General features: G+C 42.2%; 1 protein-coding gene across 2 annotated transcripts in view; it reads left to right on the top strand.

Annotated features, from left to right (window-relative positions):
• aqr (aquarius intron-binding spliceosomal factor) overlaps positions 1-22,323 on the top strand; it is a 53,161-nt gene extending 30,838 nt beyond the window's left edge. For both annotated transcript variants that reach the window (XM_080042958.1, XM_080042957.1), the window contains exons 27-36: positions 855-1,064; positions 4,330-4,467; positions 4,554-4,625; positions 5,441-5,628; positions 5,732-5,903; positions 9,754-9,924; positions 16,119-16,204; positions 19,234-19,408; positions 21,245-21,355; positions 21,836-22,323. In XM_080042958.1, the coding sequence (XP_079899084.1) occupies positions 855-1,064; positions 4,330-4,467; positions 4,554-4,625; positions 5,441-5,628; positions 5,732-5,903; positions 9,754-9,924; positions 16,119-16,204; positions 19,234-19,408; positions 21,245-21,355; positions 21,836-22,105 (1,593 nt within the window). In that variant the 3' untranslated portion in view covers positions 22,106-22,323. The remainder of the gene's footprint in view (positions 1-854; positions 1,065-4,329; positions 4,468-4,553; positions 4,626-5,440; positions 5,629-5,731; positions 5,904-9,753; positions 9,925-16,118; positions 16,205-19,233; positions 19,409-21,244; positions 21,356-21,835) is intronic.
• The last annotated feature ends 380 nt before the right edge of the window (positions 22,324-22,703 follow it).

The raw sequence follows: 22,703 nt of genomic DNA, 5'->3' as shown, positions 1-22,703 counted from the left end.
TGTCATTTTTGCAGCTTGCCAGAAGTCTGTCAGTTGCCACACACACACACACACACACACACACACACACACACACACACACACACACACACACACACACACACACACACACACACACACACACACACACACACACACACACACACACACACACACACACACACACACACACACACACACACACCACTGTGGTTCCTTATAAATCTGATATTACATGGAAATTGGATTCTCAAACCACACTTCATTTAAGCTCTTGTGTTAATATTAGCTCTGACTTGCCAGCAGTGTAGTTCTGTGACATTTGAAGATGTAAATGTCAAGAAGTTGTTGTTAGCATGGTGAATCTGTGTCCATGAGCAGACTACTCTGTCAGTGTGATCGATGATAACAATGCCCGTGTAGACATACTTAATGTCTCAGTGGCTGTCTTAATAGTCCATACAGAGAGACACTTAACACACAATTAAACTGAGTGCTCCAGCACACTCCTTAATGTTATAGTTAGTTGTTTTTCACATGGGAATTAATAGAACTAGGCCACCCTGCTGTTTGATTGTAGCTGGTATATTAGATGCTCAGCAGGGGCACCTTTGTACTAGTGTTCTTGTGTTTAGTGTTTAGTGTAATGCGTTTTTTGCTATGATTTAAATAATTTTGGAAAATAAACCATACATTTAGGGTTGGCAGAGATATACAGAACACCCACGGTCTGCGCATACTGCATTGTGGTAGACCTTACACAGGCATGAAGTAAGCCAAGACTTGTTCAGTGTTATCACAAAAAAACACACATAATTCAAATTCATTGTCAAATTCAACATTCTGAATGTCTGCCCCCCTACCTCCCACTACAGGTTATATCTCGCTGGGAAGAGTACATGAGTAAAGTCCGGCCTAAACAGGGCAAGAAGGTGGAGGTGCAAGAGGTGGCTGCACACTTTCCCTTCCACAAGTACTTCTCCAACGCCCCCCAGCCTGTGTTCAAAGGCCAGACATATGAAGAGGACATGGACATTTCAGAGGGCTGCTACCGCCACATCAAGAAAATATTTACCCAGCTGGAGGTAAGAATGTCTCAAACACACACACACACACACACACACACACACACACACACACACACACACACACACACACACACACACACACACACACACACACACACGAACACAAACACAGAGTGTATTAGTTCCCTGCCACCCAGTACAAGTAACTGTGCTTCCCTGGCCACCCCAGTGACAGGTTGTCGTAGATCAACCGTGATTGGTCAGACACTGACACAGTTGATGTGTCTGCTTACAAGCAGCTCTCCTGCCACTTTTGGATCTCTCTGAGCTTTAGTCATCACCTGTCTCTTCGCATCAGTGGACGGAGTGACTCATTATATAAGATACCGCACATTGCGGATATGAGTGCAGAACCCTTTTTGAAAACACAAGCAAGTGATGAAGGCCTGTTACTGCTTATCTTTTAAACTCTCTCTGTCACTCTTTTTCATACTCTTTGGCACTCACAAAAAACACACAGCGGAAACGTATTATCACTCCCTCTCAGCCCATCGAGTGTTTCTATAGGGATAACAATAACATCTCAGATTTATTGGCACACCAAGAAGGTCTCGGAAAAGCAATAAAGAAGTTATTGGCTGGAGGTAATATCCAGACACGTGTGGTGACCTTGATTTATCTGGCTGGCCTCTGTAACACTGCATCACAGCACCTTCTCTCCCTCCTCCCTCAGCCTCACCCAATGCTGCAGTGAAATCTGTACACCCATTAAGAGGTATTGCTGTCTGTGGTGCAGGCGTAGACAAAGCACCTTTCTGCTGAATTTGCTCATCTGTCGTGCCTTTTTGTCAAATGTAAAAGCAGTTTGGAATAAGCTGCCATAGGGAATATACTAAGAATTTATTGCTAGACAGATACGAGGTACAGGGGGACAATGTGCCTCCTGGGTCCCTTCCTCTATACACATCTCCTATATCCTTCTCTGCACTCCCACCACATCTTTACCACTAGTTTTTTTTTCTTTTTCTTTTACTCTGTCTCTCTTCTCAGTGTCCGTGAATCCTTATCATCTCGATTTCACCCTTCGACCTCTCTGGAGCCACAGGGGTTAAAAATAAATCTCATCAATATTGCATGTTTTGATCGGATTAATATTAAGGCTAATATAGTAACACATCAAATATTTATACCCCAGTGCTGTCCGAGTCTCCTTCTCTCCCTCCCTCCCTCCATCTCTTCCTATCCATACCCTACTACAGCAATTGTGGAAGCCTGAAAATAGCACGCTTGGTTTTACCTCTATCTTCCTCCTCTGCCCCTGGCTCCTCAGTGTGGTTTTCATAGTGCCATGATATCGACACTCGGAAGTGAACTGATTTCATATTCTGTGTAAAAAAAAAAAAAACGTTTCTGTATTAGCCATGTGAGAAAATCTGTGATAAAGTGATCTTCAGGCTGCAGTAATTGAACAGCAAACTACACCCAGTGGGACTCAGCAGCACTGCATCATGGGAAAAGAGGAGACTGTGTTTCTCTAATGAGAATAGAAAGCTAGTGAGATTATGCAGGATGCCAATTACTTTCTCATTTTTTCTTATATTAGTGAGTTATGAAGCATCTTCAGGGAATCAAGAGTAGAGGCAGTAGTTGGAGCTATTGGATAGCTAGGATAGCCACTGGGTTTTCTAAACACCTACATTTTTTAATTAGACGTAGGGATTGTTTAGTACACCATTACATTCTCAAATTAAAACCCCTCTGTTTAAAACATGAAACCAAAACTTAACTATCTATTTAATTCACAAATAAATAAATACTAGTCAATACTGTCAAACGATTAAAATTTTTAATCAGATTAATCACAGGATTCCATGGATTAATCACGATTAATCACGATTAATTCTACCATTCGAAATAGGCCCAAAAATTACAATTTTTTCTGTATATTGTTATATGAATTGAAAGATAAAGGACAGAAGGTGAATATATACATTTAAATGTAGTTTTTATTCATTGAAAATCCAAATGATGGTGTAATTACTGCAAATAAATTATAATCAACTAAAACAACCACACCATACTTAAATTTGGCTAGATCTATTCAGCAAATATAGCATAGGCTATAATGGCATGTATTGAGTGAATCCATGGTTTTGCATTCCTGAATACAACCTGATTGCAGTTCGTTCGTGTGTCTGTGTGTAGAAAAGGCCCCAAAGTTCATAAGTTAGTGTTTGATATTTTTTACAGTGTGTTAAGATGTGTTTTATTCAGTGTGGATAACTGTCAGTTAGGGCCGTGACGTCAGTCGGCCGGAGAGTCTGTTTAGTAAGTTTCCTTTCTCTTCTCCCTCGGTCGGATGTGTGAGCGTTGCCGCAGTAATCGATCATTCCACATGTGAAACGTGTTTATTTGAGTTTATGTGAATCACCCGTGAGTGAGTAAGTAGCCTACATGCAGTCCCGATCGCTGTTATAAATTAGGCTATAGTTTATGCATGTTATTAACGGCCACGATTCGCGGGTCGCAACAGCTGTTGTAACGTCTCCTCACGAGTCACGAGCGGAGTTTAAGCCTGTGTTTCTTTTCCCGCGATCTATGCTGCTGTGTCTGTGAAAGAAGGAAAATAAAGAGCGGATAAACCATACATACTCCTCCTCTCCTAGTCTCATGCTTATAGTCTGACGTGTTTGGCCATAAGTGCTGTTCTGGCCGACACCTCTGAAGTGAAACCTGTGATACAAGCAGATCAGCGCGGTACCGATACATCCACCAGTTTCCTCCGCTACAGTGTGTGTTTGTGTGTAGCCGACGTTGTTGTCACGTACACACACCTCTGAAAACTGCAGACGTTTGTTTCCTCCCATGAACGGAGCAGAATGTTTCTCCTGTTGCTTCCGAGAGCAACTGCCAGCCGCGACACAGACATGGCCGTTAGCAGCAGTTAAAGGTCCGTGGTTAGTAAAACACAGACTAGCTGCTGCTATGTTTGGCTGTGCGCAGCTACTGATCCTGGGTCAGCCACAGCGTAAGAGTGACTGTAGTGTAGAGCGGGTGGGATGTACGGGGCGGATCATTCTGCACATGCGTTAAAAAAACTTAACGCATTAATTCCAGAAATGAATCACCCTGCGTTAACGCGTTCATTTTGACAGCCCTAATAAATACATAAGATTGCTAAATTCTTCCAAGGGTTCATCATTCAAGTACTTTTTAATTGCCCCAGGAGGTTGCTGGGTTTCTTGAATTATTCTATCTATTTGTGTTCCCAATCATAGCTGTTTACAAACCTTCTCACCTTCTCCCTTGTCTACCCCTGAAGGAGTTTAGGGCCTTTGAGCTGCTGAGAAGTGGACTGGACCGCTCCAAGTATCTGCTAGTGAAGGAAGCCAAAATCATTGCCATGACCTGCACACATGCTGCCCTCAAACGTCATGACCTGGTGGAGCTGGGATTTAAGGTAGTCTTCTTTGAACACAAACCTGGTTAAGCTTGAATGTACTGCAGTTTACTCTGAGTAACTAAACTACTGATTCTGTTTATTAGTACGACAACATCCTGATGGAAGAGTCTGCTCAGATTCTGGAGATCGAGACCTTCATCCCCCTCCTGTTACAGGTAAATAAAGGTTTGGTTTAGGATGTACACACTTAATGAATCAGACTGGACATTTTACATTTTAATCTCAATTTTGAAAAAACTACTGCCATAGTTTAGCTTCTGTTAAGGGATGGGCTACAAACACAGTCATGTTGCTTGTCTTTGGTAGTTGTGCTTAATGGTCCGAGATAGTGCTAATGTCTGTTTGCAGACAAGATCATTGAGCACATCGGCCCATCTAAAAGCTTGTCTCTTTATCTCTCTTCTCGAGTGTGCCTTCTGCCAGGTATATGTCACAGCAAAAACTGTTTATTTCTCCTCCCCCTTCCCTTCCCTTCCCTTTCATTATACAGCCATTGAACCTTTATCAGTGGTTTCAGTGATTTTTATCAGCTCTTGATTTGCGATGGTTGGTGTATCAGATCTGTCTGAGGTCAAGCTCCGAATAAACCACATTTAATTAGCAAAGTCTGGCAGCATGACGTAGACGTGAGTAAAAACCTGCACTGGCCCTTTATGCTTCGTTGCCCTCCTGAAAATGTTATTCTCTGCTGAAGATCTGATTTCACGTCCCCTATATCAGATTGTCAAGGCATTAGACAGAACAAAATTGAATGAAGCTGTGCAACCTAGTAGCTGTAGTGCACTGGGAATACACATGTGAACAAAGGTTATACCTCTGCAGTTTTTTTTTTTTTTACTAATCCACTTCTATGCAAAATTGAATAGATAATATTTTGCTGAGTCTAGCACAGAGACCTGTATTTAATGTAAGTGGTTTCTTTAATAGGCTTTCTTACCGCGTATTTCTTTCTGTCTTCCCTGTTCTACAGAACCCTGCGGATGGCTACAGCAGGCTGAAGCGTTGGATCATGATTGGAGATCACCACCAGTTGCCCCCCGTTATCAAGAACATGGCCTTCCAGAAGTACTCCAATATGGAGCAGTCTCTCTTCACCCGATTTGTGCGCCTTGGAGTTCCCACCATAGATCTGGATGCACAGGGCCGTGCACGTGCAAGGTGGGTCACCTGGGCAGGACATACAGCTAGAGCTATTCTCTCCTCACAGAATGGACATAACAACAAGTGTGGCTTGATGTGTTTCTATCTTCTTGTCCCACAGCTTGTGTAACCTGTACAACTGGCGCTACAAACACCTGGGGAACCTGCCTCACGTCCAGCAACTACCCGAGTTCCAGGTTCCCAACCCTGGCCTGACCTTTGACTTCCAGCTCGTTAACGTGGAGGACTTCAATGGGGTGGGGGAATCTGAACCCAACCCTTACTTCTACCAGGTCAGTGGTGGTATAAATGACTCTCTGCCTCCCAGTTATATTATACATTCAAACCTCTTTTTCTACTAAATAAATACACAACACAAATGTGACTGACTCAAACCAAAAAAAGAAAAATGTCGTTAAAACCATCCAACTAAATTGGAATTGAATACTAAGGGTAGACATGTTTTCATCTGTAAATACTCGGATGCCTACAGCATGAACCCACACACACATGTGCAGTACTTCAGTTTAAAAGTTGTGAAAACCTGGTATATAACACCAGTATTTAGCTTATCTGTAGCACAGGTACATGCACAGTGTATGAGCAGCAGAAATAGTTTGTTATACAATGTGTGGCGGTTTCCAAGCACAATGTATGCTCTCCTTTACACAGATATACACTCATGCCCACTTAGTTCCACCAGAGCAGAGAACCATATTCCTCCCCAGCCTCCATTTTCTCTGAAGCGGTTGTTGTACAGCAATTCATTCATTTTTAAAGTTTGGCCGTTTAGCTTCCAGTCAGTATGATATATTCATAACCCTGCTTAGTCTGCAGCTAAAACTGGCTGCCCAGCATAGACCAGTGGGTTTGCCCTTCACACCAGGAGCCAGATTGTGTTTCATTATGACATTGCTGAGACACTCAAGACTGTGTGAATGTGTGTGGGCAAGGGTTGGGATTGGTAAGGGAGTGCAATTTATTTTTTTTACTTTGGCACCACACCAGCACAGGAGCCAAAATGTAAAAGCCAAATATAACAGCAGATTATCTCGTATAATTTGAAGGTGCTCTGAGGAACTTTCACTTTGTGTTAAGGGTTGCACCCACTTTAGACAAAAGCGGTAGTGTTTTTACTACGCCAGCTGTTGTTCCTGGGTGAGCTGACCCATGACAAAGGTATTAGGAAAACTAAATAAAAATAGAGTTCTTTGCACCGATCTCGTTTTCTGTTACATGTAATGTATGATCATTAGAGGAAAAATGTAACTGTTTCAGAACTATTTAAAAGTTCCTCCTAGCACCTTTTTAGTAATAATATTTATGGGAAATGTAACACGAAAGCAGTAAGTTTAACTGGATTGTTTTAGTAGTTCTGAAAAGCGGTATTCTTTTTAATAAAGGGAGTAGGCTTTTGCAAGGGTAGTTGTAAGTCATATAATATACATATTAACAGCTTGTTCTCATGTTTTTAGATAAAAGACTGTTTGTCAGACTATTCTTATGGGTGCTAATGAGTTAATACATAAATAAAAGGCACTATTTGTTGTTTACAAGCTGCCTGGCCAATGAACATATTTCAGTACCTCATAAATGTCACTGCAAATAGCGTGCTCCCGCCCCTGAAGCTCCTTATTGTTCTTAAATCCAGACCATGTGCACTTCTCGAGGCACCAGGTCACATGAACCTCAACTCCATTTGCCTGTTGCCATTTTCAGGCTCCTCGAGGGAGTTGCTGGTATTACTCACTATGCCTGGCACACACACACACACACACGCACAAGCACACACACACACACACACACACACACACACACACACACACACACACACAAATGCATGCATTTTTCCTAGGGAACCAGAAGGGATAAATTGGACACTAGAGAAGCAATTGTATCCAGTGTATAGTGAATGCTTGTCACAGCTGAGGAAACACTGCCACGACCCTGGCTTTGCACTTACACAGGAACCGTACACCCATCCTACGCACACAACCCATGTGTGCATGCACTCAGACACTCCAGAGTACAGTGATCCTGCCTGCTTCTTCGCCTCATTTGTTAAAGCACTTTCCATATTGAGTCTCAGCTCGTCAATAGTACTTCCCGAGTTGTCAAATGGCTCATAAAGGGTAAGATTCTTCAGATCTAAATCCACATTTTCTGTTGATGAAAATGGCTTGTGTCAGCCATTAGGGTTTGTTAGTCTAGGCTTTTCTGCTTCCCAGGCAACATTTTAAATTACATTAGAGCAAAAAGCATTGTGGGATTTACTCAAAAAAAATTCTCAATGTATACCTCTTCTTACCCCTATGCATCTACACCACAATGTGTGAGCCTCTCTCACTTTCTTTCTCGTATCCACTTTGTCCCCTTTCTGTCCTCATGTAGCCTCGGGCCATTGGCTCATAGTCAAATTGGTTTGACTGGACCTTGTTGTACTGGTTAAAAAGTTCTCTAGGGTGCCGTGGCATTAGATCACATTCATGTTAATTATGCATATGAGGTAGGCAAAGCTGCAAATGCTAACCACATGTCTACTTAGATATTCCTCGTCGGGTGTGTTGCGTGTGTTTTTGGTTCTCGTGATCTTTTTTCTGTGCAGCTGCAACTGTGAAGCTGCTTTTATTATGAAATTATACAACTGAAATGAGGGGGTTTACAGTAAGGATTTTAATTCTGATTATCAAATGAAGTTTGGTCTTCCCTTTAATATAATAAACTCCTTGTGGAACACAATGTTGGGACAAGGCATAACAGTAAAGGCCCTACACATGATCAGTGTTAAAACTGCTTTGCGCCGGCTTTGCCATTGTTTTCCTATGGAAAGGGCGGGAGTATATGGCAGCGCTGCCCTTACATACTACGATCTCATTCGGAAAATGAATGCTTGGCGTAGAGCTAACATTTGCTTAGCTGCTGTGTACGTTAGCTATGCGGCACTGCTATTACCTAGCAATGATGACTGGTGGCTCGCTGCAGCTCTGTTGTGTATCTGCGCTCTACCTGGTGGTTATCAAAGTGCAATTCTATTATAATGTAATTATTCTGAGTGAGGTCAGAATAAAAACGACGTTGCCACTGCAGCCCCGCTTATGCCTTCTTAAATCACCCTCTCGTGGGCAGATCAATCATCTTCTCATGGAAATCCAGGTAACGGTGAAACATGTCGTCATGGTTTTCAGCATTTTGTAGATAATGTTGGATATTTCCCCATATAAATGTACCATTCATTGCCAAACTTAAATATAGCATTCTCTCAGTAAAACCATGGTGTTTTCATTAAAGCTATGCAATTGTTTCCATTTGGAGACAGATAATATGGGAAGAAGAACAAAGGTTGTCACTGTTTCTGATGTGTTGACTCCATTGCAGCTGGATCAGGAACAGTTGAAGCTGCATAAATTAATATCAAAGATGTGAGGCTGTAGCACAGGCTTAATTGAAAGCGGATGAATAATGCATACTGTTTTGCTTTTTGCATTTATTTATTTTTTAGTCACATTTGAAGGGCAGAGTGTAGCCTTGGAGCCAGGATGGAATTACACATGCTGAGGAATTTTTTGTTATTAAAGTTGGTTATGGTGCCCATAATGTTGACCTTAATAATAATAGTACAGAGAGGGTTATTGCATATGAAATGTTGAAACCGTCTCTGAGGACACACTGTTTTGGACGTCGTGAGAAGATAACAATTGTCATATATTTGACATAATAATAATAAAATTAAATTTAAGGAGATAATTGTGCTCCAGACATTATATTCTTAATCCCTAATAACATCTACAACTTTAAATATTTTTAGTTTTAAACATAACAGCGGTTACATATGGAAGACAGCCTTTTGTCCTGGTTCTCAAGAATCACTGATATACTTGATAGACAAAGCAACAAGGAAGCAAAACACAGGCACAACATTGCACACAAATACAGAAGAGGGTATTAATTGACCTTTTATCGCGCTGAAAAGTTGTTAAATTACAAGAAAATAAGAAGCGAAATGTGTCAAACACAACAGAAAGAGAAAATTTTCTAAATGATTGTCTATACAAAATGTTTTTTCCTCTTAATGTTGTTTAGAATGTTGTGTAGTTAGTTAAAATATTATTCTTACTCTATCCTTTTCTCTGTCTCCCTGTGTAGAACCTGGGAGAGGCAGAGTATTGTGTGGCTCTGTTCATGTACATGCGTCTGTTGGGCTACCCAGCTGACCGCATCAGCATCCTCACCACCTACAATGGACAGAAGCACCTCATCAGAGACGTCATCAACCAGCGTTGTGCTGGCAATCCCTTCTTCAGTCAGCCTAACAAGGTAAGATTACACATGGACACAGATGCATCCCATGAATGTATTATAATTTTTATAAAGTATTAATATATTGTATAGAGGATTAGTATCTCCCTGATAAATGTCATATCAGAACATAACTTTTTTTTGCATCATTACAGCGTTTGTGTTGTGGTGGCATTTTGAACAGCAATTATTAGGTTAAAATATCTATACATGCTTTTCTTTTACAAATAATTGGTCATGCCCTTGGGAAAAACTACTTGGAACATATTCCAACCACATCTTCAGTTTGTTCAGCGATTTAATATAGAATGACTCATACTGAAAATAACGATCTCTGAAAGCTCTGACTTGGATATCTTGACAGAGCAATTGTTCTGTGTAAATCCATCCGGTACGCTACGTGTGTCTGATGACGGACAATTATCTTAATAATAGCCTATAGGGGAGAACGGGGTTATATGTCACACGGGTTAGTTGTCACAATCATTATATCTCGGAACCAGAAGGCGCTGTCTGTGAAATGTTGGTATGTAAATTTACAGAATTGGGATCAGAGGTCACCTACATAGTCTTCCTTGGAGTTAGACTGCTGAATTTGAGGTGAAAATATTTAGCTCCTCAGTATTTTTCTTCTAGGCTTTTACACAATGGTTTCATAACAAAACACTTGTTACCCTAAAAAAGTGTGAAGGGTAAACTATAGTTTAGATTGTGGTTAGCAAGCTAATTAGTTGTCAGATGGTTGTTGGCCTTGATGCTAGCAAGAAATTCTAGTTGGGGTTGGTCGTCACATTTTTTGGGGGGGTTGGTTGTCACATGTTATCCAAAGGCTGCAGCCAGAAAAGCAACCCAATAACGAAAGAAATTGTCAAGCTGTATCCTCACTGACACCCCAGAGAAGGAAAGAATAGAGCAGGAAAAGGCAGCTTGCATGCAAAAGAAAAAAGGGCAACAAAATCAAAACAACCCAGTGCATCCCAAACTAGACCAGCTGCCAAGGCTACAGTAAGTTATGTAGGCCTATTTGTCAACTTGACAATGCAATTAAACTTTCAAATTTTGTTCTGCTTTCTTGCCTTCTATTCCCATTAAGATAACATTGTGACAAACAACCCCATAGTGTGTGACAACCGACCCCTTGATGGGGTTGGTTGTCACAATGTGTAAGGGTGTCTTTGATGATTAATTTCTTCTTTATTACAATAAGTTAGAAAAAGTGAGGGGTACTCAACTCAAGCCAACACCTTAAGCTTCAATTTAATGTAGGAATGACTATTGAAAGATGTTTAGGTGATAAGCAATTCTCACTAGAGTAAAAAGTGTGCCTACTATCCCCGGTCTCCCCTACAGCGCACCGCAAATTACAACAGAACAGCATTTACATTAACTATTTGGTAATTGTCTAGAAGAATGTTAAAGATGAAAGTCTCCTAGAGCGTTTACATTGTGCTTGGTTTGCTCAGTGTTTTTTTGTTGGACTCATCTAAATTAAATCTTCCGTTTAAACTTTGGGGAAATGAGTCGCTACGTGCATCCCTAGTCCTTATCCCTGCAGTGTGACAGACAGTGTCTCCTCAGCTTTAGTGTATGTGTGTGATTTTTGCATTGTGGAATATCAATCAGAAGCTCAAATAGGTTTTTGATTCACTTTTCCCTATAGCAGGCAAAGCAGAAGAGTATTGCTTTCACTATGGCCTTCATTATACTGTTCAATCAAATCATGAGACCTTGAAGACTGCTGCAAGTCATAAGACCCAAATAGAGCAGGACACTGTGTGCACCCTGTCCCCTGTTGACATACCAGCCGTCTGCATACCTCTGTAAATCTACCTCCATGCACTGTGTGTAAGAGTGTGTGAGAGTGTAGGAGGGAAGGGATTTAAATGTGCACACTTTGCGAGTGGGTGTAAACTCAGTGCCGTGTTCATCCCTGAAGGATACCGTTGGATTGTATTTCTCCTGCCCACGGTATTCTCCCCAACTCCCATTGTCTCCCTCCCCTCTTTCCTTCTTTACACTGTGTTAAGTCAGCAGCCCGTTGGCATGGTTTTCCATCCATTTTCTGTTTGTACTGCTAAATGCTTTTACCCGCCAGCCTCAGGTTATGCTGTCCTCTCTCTCTCCATTCCTTTTCCCTACCCATATTCTCTTACCTTTCTTTGGTATCTGTTCTTTAGGCATTTTACAATGTCATAGTATTGAGACGTGTCAGAGAAAGTTGAAAGAAGAGAGAGTGAATATGTCACTTGCTATAGTTGCAGAAGGTCCCCCCTTGCCTCCTATAATGTTGTATTGTTCAAACATTTCACATATTGTTTCGGTTGTTTGTGTAGTGTCAGTGATAAGCAAGGCGGTTTTCCCCAATGGCCAATGAAGTTCCTTAGAGAAGATTATATTTTTCCCTGCAAAAGGCTACTGGTACTTATTTTCCATTAACACTATTATTTAGAAAATGTATCTCAAATGAGAGTAAATTGTGCATTTGCTGGACTATTTTCTGTGGATAAAAATAGTGCCCTTGTTCATATTAATGATGGAAGATTTCACACAACATTTTAATTTTGACAAAATGGATGTCATCGATACAGATACATAAGCTGTAATAGACTATTTAGTACGCACATTTTATTGTTTGTTTTAGTCTTTTCATGAGATAAGCTGATAAGAGGAACATATATAATATCACTAGATGTATCCTTCCATGCACAAAGGCAGGGACATACATTGCAGCATGTTTTCTTCTCCTAAAGGCAGTTAATACCCTCTTGTGTATTTATGTGCAATGTTGTGTTTGTGTTTTGCTTCCTTGTTGCTTTGTCTATCAAGTGTGTTGTGTTCTGACAGCTTGCCATAAATTGTGCTTGGTCATGTGAAATGTCCTGCAATGTTAATATATGAAGTGTCACTCATTGTGCTCATGGCCTTAGTCAGTATGCATGCTCAGTAATAAAGTGACTAGGGTGACAGGCTGTTGGATTTAGCTGAGAAGAAAGAATGCCAGAGAGAGAGAAAGACATGAACCAGAAAGAGGGGCTCTTGTGGGAAAATGCTGAGCTGCTGAAAGGTCATGGCACTGAGCATTGGGTCTACAGTGGGTCTGACAATATGTCACAATGGCTAAAACCAAGAAGATGTCAACAGCCCAGTGTACTCTGCTGTGATTAGTTTAATTAGACAGAAAAGGGGAGGAAAGCCATTGACCACCAGTCACAGCCCATACTGAAATAAACACACCAGCTGATGTTGCCCCCTGGATCTCAAACATAGCAGTTTGCATACAAATGAATGCAGTTATGCAATTATGCATTTTTAATGATGCTTGTTATTTTGTAAGTTTTCTCTGTGAATTTTTAAGTCAGAGTAGATTGGCATTATTTTTCGGTTGGTAGGGTATTTTCTCATCCAGGTCACTAACAAGAAGGTTATCACTTAAAGCTGGGGTATGTGATTTCTGATTGGTCAAAGTTAACATGAGCTGTACACTTTGACCAATCGGAGCAAGGCTCCGATTCGCTGTTCTTATTGGCTGTTGGGACTGTCCATTCACTTTGGCACAACTTTGTTTGTGTAGAGCATGTCAGGGAGGGACCATAGGGGAGGGACCAAAGAGAACAAGTGGAGCGGTTGAGGTATTTGGATTCGAATCTCTATCCCAACTGCCATTTTCTCCCCAAATCCTCCACCCCAGCTTTAACTGCAAACTGGATTCTGAGTCATAACATTGTTACTTCTCATCCAAATGTCACCTCAACTAAATAATGATGGAATTCGGACCAACTCTAAACCCTTAAGTTTATGACTCTAGTTTAGGATTTAGGATTCACAACAACGGAGTCAAGGATACATCTTTGCAAGGTAAAGGGTCTGACTGTTGCAGCTTTGAGTCCCCATTCTGCATCCTCCTCTGCATCCTCCACATGGCTACAAACACACACACTTTTCCCATCTCTCCTGTGGATTTTCCCCTAATTGTCTAAGAGTGGGAGCCTCAGAAAGGCAAGTCTTGCTGTGTTACCGGGACCAGAATATGTTGACATAGATCGGGAAACCCAACCCAACATGTCCCCAACATGTTTTTTTTTCTCAGACAGATATGATATCCTGTCAGTTTGAAGGCACAAGAAATAAGACATTAAGCTATTAACTCTGTCATCCCTCAAGAGTCTCTTTGGAAGAATTGAATAATCCGCCAGCCTGACTTCTGCACATTCCAGGGTGTAATTGCCATGAATAAGACATAGCAGAATGGATGGAGTGAGTAACAAAGAATGGAAGAAAGAAAGAGAGGAGGGATCCATACTTGACCATTAGCTGAGTGCCTGTCATTGTCTTCTTGACTATAACCAGAGGGATTGCAAGATAGAAGAAAATGGTTCTCGGTCAATTCACTTCTATTAGAAACAAACTGTGGTGGGTGGGTGTGTGTTGTTCACAAAGATGTGGTTCACTGTATATTCTCTTGTGTTTGTGTCCTTCCTTTTTACCGACAGACATGCATGTGCCACAATGACATGACCTCGGTAATTCAATCTCTGGAAGATTTCTCATAAATAACTAAACACCATGCAAAATGCTGTGCCTTGGGGAGATTCTCGATCTGGGCTTTGTTGTCACTGTCTGTCGGCTAAGAATAACTCCCTCTCTTCTGAACCCCTTTTTTCTGCTAAACCAGTCGCACTGTTTGGACTGAAAGACATGCAGCTATTAGCCCCTTCAAGTCCACCGTTATGGCCTACTTCCACTAAGCGTGCGCAGGAATTGGGTCTGTGCATGCATGCAGACCACGGCTGTTTGACTTGAACACTAAACACTTGACTTGAACACAGAGCCCGCGATGCCTCATGCCATTGTAAGACCGAGACATATTGTTGCCTCTGGTGCTGCACCTGTTCTACATAGCATCAGGGAGACGTAAATAAATATTGGTCTACTACAGTACATCCATTACTCCCTTTTTTTAACACTCTCACACACGCAACCTTCCTTCTACCCAAAAGTGTTTCGAAGGGGAGTTCCAGTATCACAGAAAGTTATATGAGCTAATATAGCAGGTAACTGCAACCACAGGATTATTTATTTTGCATGGCTGGTTTGTAGGTTGTTTGCTGTATTCCTGGGACTGTGTGGCTTCTCAAAGGTGACCTATGCCCTATTAGCTTGAGAAGAAAGGCCAATGTTTTTCGGCTGGCCTAAGTAACCACAAATATTTTGAATGGTGGCAAATAAGGAGCACTTTTTTGTTCATGTAATCTTTAGCGTAAAAGTATTATTATTTATTTATTTGTTTTGTGAGTTTTATTCAACACCATATTAGCTTTTCGTGCTACCATTGCTGTTGCTTGATGTTAGCTCACTAAAAATGTGTTTTTATTCAACAGCAACACCGTACATAAATATCTACGAGACCAAAATCCATCAATATTCTCCTTAACAGTGCCATGGGTTTTGCACAGATGTTGATAATATAAAGGCGGCAGGATCAGCCCATTATACACAGTACAAATAGTGCTGTATTTATAATATCTTCACTTTTTACGGGGTTGCATCTCGTCAATTTCCCAGCTTTGTATCAAGCTCAAAGTGCAAGTGCAGTATGTTGTATCTATTATGTAAGGTGTAACAGAACTGTTAAAGTCAAAGCACAGCTCTGTTCTTGCTGTACGGAAATAAATACGCTTCTCAGCAAGACAGGATTACCAGGGCGTAAAAGCAAATTGGCTGACAAGAGTTTCCTTCTGCTTTGGGGGAAAGAAAAAAAATCCTACAGAAAGCCACTTCTCCTCCATTCTCCGTCTCCCTAAAATAATCTCCGATCCAGTCGCGTAGCATGGCCTCTAGTAACTCGGCCCCGAGTCTCATGGGGCCCAGGTAAGAGGCTAGTGGTGATAAAAAGTGCCCTCTAAGCCGTATTAGCCCCGCTGGCTCCCCGTGTGGCCCACAGCGATAAGAGCAAAAGCAAGAAAACACAGGCCCCATCGTTCATCCCCCCCCTCTCAAAAAGAAAGAAAAAAGAATTTAAGTAGGAAATCAGTCACGCTCATGTTTCTAAACATTCCCGCTAAATCCCTCCACCTACCTAAAGGCACACATTCATTTACTTTGCAAAAAATACATCAGCTGCAACAGCCTAGTTAGCATATCTTTGATATTTGTGTGTATATTTGTGTGTATTTCTTTTGCTCAACTATGCGTATGTTTGTGTGCCTGTGCAGGTGACAACGGTGGACAGGTTCCAGGGTCAGCAGAACGACTACATCATCCTCTCACTGGTCCGCACCAAAGCCGTGGGACACCTGAGGTAATTACCGCAGTGCGTGCCAAGCATGAAGAAAAAAACTTGCCTGACCCAAAATGATCCCCCTTCGGCAGCTATTCTTCGACAAAAAAATACTTGTGTAATAGGATCTAAACCTTAGTTACACATCCTTCAGGGAGACAACACAGCAAAAAGCGTAGGTAGTACTTAACTCCCATGAGACAGCTGCTCTCGGGAGGCTTTCTTCTTTTGTCACATGTGAGAAGTTGAGGAAGACAAAAAAAAATAAAACGACGAACACTGTGGATGTCTTAAGGGGGAACGTAGGAGCTTAATTTGAGGCAGGGAGGATAAAGGACTGCCTCAAGACAAGAGTCTGTGGAGTTGGATATACTTTTTGTCCTGGTTAAGAGACTGCATTGTACTCTGATGATTGGGGCGAGACTATTAAACAAAGAGCTCTGTTCTGATCAAAGGCACACCATTATAGTCATTAGGAGGCGTGATGGTTAACCAAACTGTAACAGTAGGTTTGATGTCTTTTCATTGCATGTCCCGTCGCTGTCTGCTCAACGATACGTCTTGCTGTCCTCTCAGCTCCATCTCCTTATCTCTCTACTCCCTCCCTTCTCCCGCCTCCTCCTTCATTTCACTGATGTGTAGCGAAATGGCCTTTCACTTCCTCGGCTGCCATGAGATCCCGATGAGCTCCACACACTAAATACGCTGTGCATGTTTTACGAGCAGACAATGGAGGCTCTTTTCAACACCACTTAAGCCTGCCACGTCGGCCTCTGGCTGTGATGTACAGTAGCCCACCATTGGAATTTGCACCACGCACAGATTGATCACAGCTGCACTGTCGGTGCATTCACCCACTCTCTTTGGACGGTCTGCAAATTGGAACCCCGGTGCGAATGATAAGTCATTCCTTTTTGTAGCCAAACACATACCCTCCCTACACCTCACCCTTGAGCGGGGTCATTTTTAGCTGGCAGAGAATTTTTGTTCTTTCCTCATCTCACAGATAAAGCAATGAGTTGATATGGCCGGACTGAAAGTGCAGCGAGCCACAGAGAGGTGTTAGTTTATCTGGCAGGCAGCCCCCTGCTCTCCTCTCTGTACTATTCATTTGATCTGGTCGTACACTGGATATTGCACACTGCCTCATACACATTCTCAGTCCCCTGAAAGAGGGAAGGTTGTAGAAGGTTATCAGATGATATCCCTATAACAATGTGCTACAACTCTAGGTATGGATCCAAGGAAGAGTTTCTATTCAAGATATCATCTTTCCTTTCCGATGTATTGTATTCTTCCCAGGGACCTAAATGACCCACGATGTAGATAATGAATCATTGAGCTGCTAGCTTGAGGCAGAAATGAGAGGGTCAGCTTACCGCATCACTAAATATATATATATAGATAATGCCATTCGGGCTGCCCTTTGACTTTTTGACTATTATACTGCAGTGCTACCCATACAGAATTTGATAACTAACATTGGTACGCTACTCCTTTAAAAAAGGAGCAATCATTAAAAATTTAAAATGTAGTTAAAATGCCATTTTTCATGGTTTTACTAAAGATCCATTCATATCTTGGTCTCCCTGATGCTTCTGAATGGTGGGCTAAGTGGTAGAAAGCACTGTGGTTCATTAGAAATTCTTGTGCTGTCCATTGGGTTTTTCCCCCATACCGGGATCACTGTGGTGCACCACTGAGTCCTTACCCACAATCCTCCTCCCCATGGCAATCTGCTGCCGTGACAACCGCAGGAGAAGCATCTGACCATACGACAACCTGACCCTTGCTTTGACAGGAGGAGCATTCCTGCTGATACACACAGGCATGGTCACATGCAGGAGCACACACTTTGACAGGGATGCACAGACTGAGACACGCTCTGACATACACACAAACACATACATACACACACACACACACACACACACACACACACACACACACACACACACACACACACACACAATTCTTCCACTCTGCTCTGACATGTCACAGCACAGGTGGGCGTCTCTCCACAGTACCATGTCCACAGGCTATCCTGCTTCATGATTGGCTCATCTCTTCTAGAGCTCTGTGCTGATTGGCTGTAGGCTGGTGTAAATTGTATCTGTGGAAATGTTGTGCTGACAAGTTTCAAGTTTAGTACCATGTTTGAAATTTGCAGTCATTTCACATAAGCCTACCGTATGCACACGTTAACTCACGCACAATGGTTTCCTTAAGCCTTTCCTCCTCCCCTGCTACATATTCATGCGACTCATCATGCATATTGCGAGGATTAATCCTCTTAATCTCATGAAGTGCTCAGGTGGACATTTTCCACATTTTCTTTCCCACATGAGTAGTTGATGTGTGTTGGTGAGTGCACGCGTACAGACGTGGTCGTGTGCCAAATTCTTGTGCATCAAACCAAAGACCGATTTCAGTATCATCATAGGCGCTTGAGTAGGCCAAACACTTCTACCCCCTCAAATGCTCGTCCTTTTCCTGTGCTCCCTAGATTTCTATAAGCCAGTATTTTCAGAGATTTATAGGCAAGCTAAATAGTCGAATTCTGCACAGTTGCATTATGTTGCCACATCCTAACACCTAAAACACACAATACGAATATATGGGTGTACAGACATTCAGTGGTATTTCTCTAAAATAAAGCAGGTTAACAACTGCTTTGGCTACGACAGCAAGCCAAGCAGGTTCCTTCCATTCCCTGGGAAACAACCTCGTCATTCTACCGGATAGCAAGAAAAAGTAAACCCATCTGTCCTCTCTTGTACTCTTCCCCCTCTCCCTCTCTATCTGCCTCGTTTATCCCTGCCCTGTGCCTTTCATTTCCTTTATATCTCTCTTGGCTTCTAACCCTCACTCCTCCTACACTCCACTGCCTTATCCCTTCCTTCACTTGATCCTTGCACTTTGATCCCTATACTTCAGTTTTTGTTTTGGTCCATACATATGATTTATTCTCTTAAAATGTCATATTTTGTTTTTCTACCGTTGTGTCATTGTGTCGCCGATTTTCAACTGTTCTCCATTTGACTCCACAGAGATGTGAGGCGTCTGGTGGTAGCCATGTCAAGAGCCAGGCTGGGTCTGTACATCTTTGCCCGAGTCTCACTGTTCCAAAACTGCTTCGAGCTGACTCCTGCCTTTAACCAGCTCACTGCCAGACCTCTGCAGCTGCACATCAGACCGCAGGAATACTACAGCCAGGAGCAACCCGTACGTACACACACACACATGCACATACCCGTGTTATACTCCATAAAATGTGTGTGGTAAAGTAGCAGTCAAACTCCAGATTTGTTGATAAGAATAAACCTTACTTTTCCAACATGTTCCACATCAGTGCCCAATTCCTGTTGCCCCCTCCAACATCCATCCACGTCATTGCCTCCAAAGCCCCCCTGACTCTGTCTAATCCTGCCTCTATATTCAGAATGGCATCTTCATTTCCCTTGGTCCTCACTAGGGGACAAAAAACTCACAGTTCAGATCGTATCACAGTTTTTGAGTCATGTGTCAGATCATTTTCCGATCAACAACAATAAAAAAAGGCAAAGATAACAAGACAAATATGACTTTGCTTTCATATTTGTGATATATTGTTTTAAACATGGACATTGAATTAAAAAATAGCATGTCCACATCATAAAAAGAAGAAGAATAAAATATTATGAAATAAATGAAAACAAATAAAGTGCCTGTGTCCATATCATTAACTTCACCCTTGAGCCTTTCCAAGTCCACTTAAAGATGGTCAACGAGGCACCCCCATGTGTGAAATGCATGAATGCCAGCCAATCACACACTCTGGGTTAAGAGCTGGGGACCCCGAAGCAGGGTGGGCGAAGCCCCGAACCCACACTTCCAAACACAGAAGGCAGCCCCCTTAAAACCTCCATTAGAGGGTTCACCGGCAGCTGCACCAAAATCATGCGCTAGTGTCTCAGATTGATAGCAAAGCCAATCCAAGGTTCTGACGCCACACCGTTGGGGGGTTGATCCGTACTAATCAATTGTGATCCATTGCACCACTAGTCGTCACTAGTCTTAGTGCAGTTTTACCCATAGGCCCTAGTCTGTTAACAGCATGTTCTGCAGAAGGCATCAGCAAGCATGGGAAACACGGGCATGGCTATAATTAACCCCAGAAGGTCAGAAGGAAAAACCACTCTCTGAATTCCTGCCAGGACAGCATGAGACGACTGTTGTTGTCTGGTCACTGTGTCTCGCTGACTGGCGTGTGGCAACAGGGGTGTTGGAAATACCCCATAGCCTCTGACACTTCCTTTGACTCCAGATTGTTAATCCCCATGGGGGACGGGTCTTATGGGCACACACACGGGGCCCCTGCGTAGGCCGTCTTTTAGGAGTCAGTATACCCCGCTGCTTGGAGTCAGATGCAGATTAAAAGTCAGATCATTGTCCGACAACACTCAACCAAAACTTTAACCGGCCACTTAGCAATGCTGATTCAGAAAAAGTTATAAAAATAAAGGATACCATTGCACCTAATGCTCCATATGGATACATCCATTTTTACAGCACTGTAAGATAGTATTGGACAGACGGTAAAGCCTGATGTATAATCAAATTTAATCACTGGGAAACACATTAAAGCCCTGATGTTTTTACACCAATAAAACCACACACCATTAACTTTTACAGTACTGACACCCAAAGTGCCTCTGTGAGCATCTCCCCTGTATTTAGGAGGCAGCAGCCCAGCACATAGAATATTCTGCTCTGCTCCACTCCCCAGTTTAGTCTGCAAGACTCTGTCTGCATACTAATACTGTCCAATTACAATCTATACATCCTCGACTTCTTTTGATAGTATGTGAGCGGTGATCGCTGGAGGCAGCAAGTGAGGAATTGTCTTTCAAATAACAAGCAGGAGAGGCGAATAGTAATTTCCCTGCACATTTACGTTGGATCAATAGCTAACCATGTGGGGCCTGAAAGAATGACAGATAACAAGAACAATGTGCTACTTCATTATGATTCACTTCACAATCTTTCTCTTACTGTTTTTCTTTGTTCCCTTCTCCTCAGAGAGATGCTTCTAGACAGCCCGACCAGATCTCCAAGAACATGCCAGAGATGGCTAACCTGGTGTATAATATGTACATGCACATGATCCAGACCTCCCAGAAGTACAGACAGGTAAAAAACCTTTTGATAAATAATATAACTGTTTTAGTGTCAAATATAGGATATAATACCATACCATTCATATCTACCAGCAATGCAGTACTGTGGCTGTCTTATCGTTATATTAACATCTCTTCTTCAATACATTTACAGTTTTCTCTATTTAACTTTCTCTGTGTCTTGTCACATTAAGTATTGAAGCGGTGCTAAAAACATGTCATCACCATCTGTCCCTGGTTTCATTTCTGCTATTTTTAACCTTTAAAATTAAATGCAGCAGTAAATAGGTCAGATGTTAAGAGAGTTGCTGTGCATGTGTAAAATGAACAGGCCACACGCCCATGCATAGTAAGAGTACATGCACATCACCTTTCAACATGGGCTATCTCCTAGCAGAATGAACCATTTCGTATTTAGATACAGTAAAACATAGGTGGAAAATTCAGTCTCCACATTTTTTTTAAATCTTTACCTTTCCCATTGGCTTCCAAGCAACAGCAGCAGCAGAAACTGGCTCCACCTCCGCAACAAACCAAGGCAGTGGCGGTGGAGAAAGTGCCAGCTAGCTCTGGGGAAGAACCACAGGAAGAAACCCCCATGGAGCAGGAAAGCCCTCAAGGAGAGGCCAGCTCCGAGCCCATGTCTGAGGGCTCCAGTGAGAAGAAAGAGGATGAGGATGAGGGTGCAGGGGGCCACGCTAAGATGCCGGAGCATCCGGGAAGAGACAGCGACAGCGGGGACAGTGGAGAGGAGCAAGAGTAGTAGAGCGTCCACATGTGGGACTACTGTGTAATTAAACGGCTTCAGTAATCGAGGGGACCAATTGGACTGTCCCTGGAGAAAAGATTACTGGGGCGTTAGTGATACTGATTTTGTTTTTCAACTGTGAGGAAATCCTGGTGATAATGTTTTATAATTTTTTTGTAGAACATTAGAATTTTGTAACTGTCGTACTTTTGTAATAAAAAAAATGGAAATTGTTCATTGTCTGTGACATTTTGTTTAGTGTCTGTACACCCACCAGAGCTTATAATATAATACTCATGAGACTTTAATCTTTATCCCTCAAACAACAAATACACTTTATACTGAACATGTTTAAGCCTTGTTAAAATCTCTCTGTCATGATACTTCCATCCATTCATCTGTTTCCCTCCTCTGCTTTTAAGCACAACTGGAATCTGATTGGCTCAGACTACACCAGCTACACAAGCTGCGACTAAGCTGCATTTGTAGGTCAGCCACTGCACCCAAGGGCCAGTGTGCATGCTGGGGGATTTCAATGTGCCCTCTGGTTGAAACAGTCGCTCAACCAGCAAACCTCAAATCCTCTGCCATTCATAACTTTCTATGGAAGACC

Source organism: Ammodytes marinus (assembly GCF_949987685.1).
Source record: "Ammodytes marinus genome assembly, chromosome: 15".
In the NCBI taxonomy this organism is placed as follows: Eukaryota; Metazoa; Chordata; class Actinopteri; order Uranoscopiformes; family Ammodytidae; genus Ammodytes; species Ammodytes marinus.
Note: the sequence above shows the minus strand (reverse complement) of the source record. Positions and strands in the feature narration are given on the sequence as shown.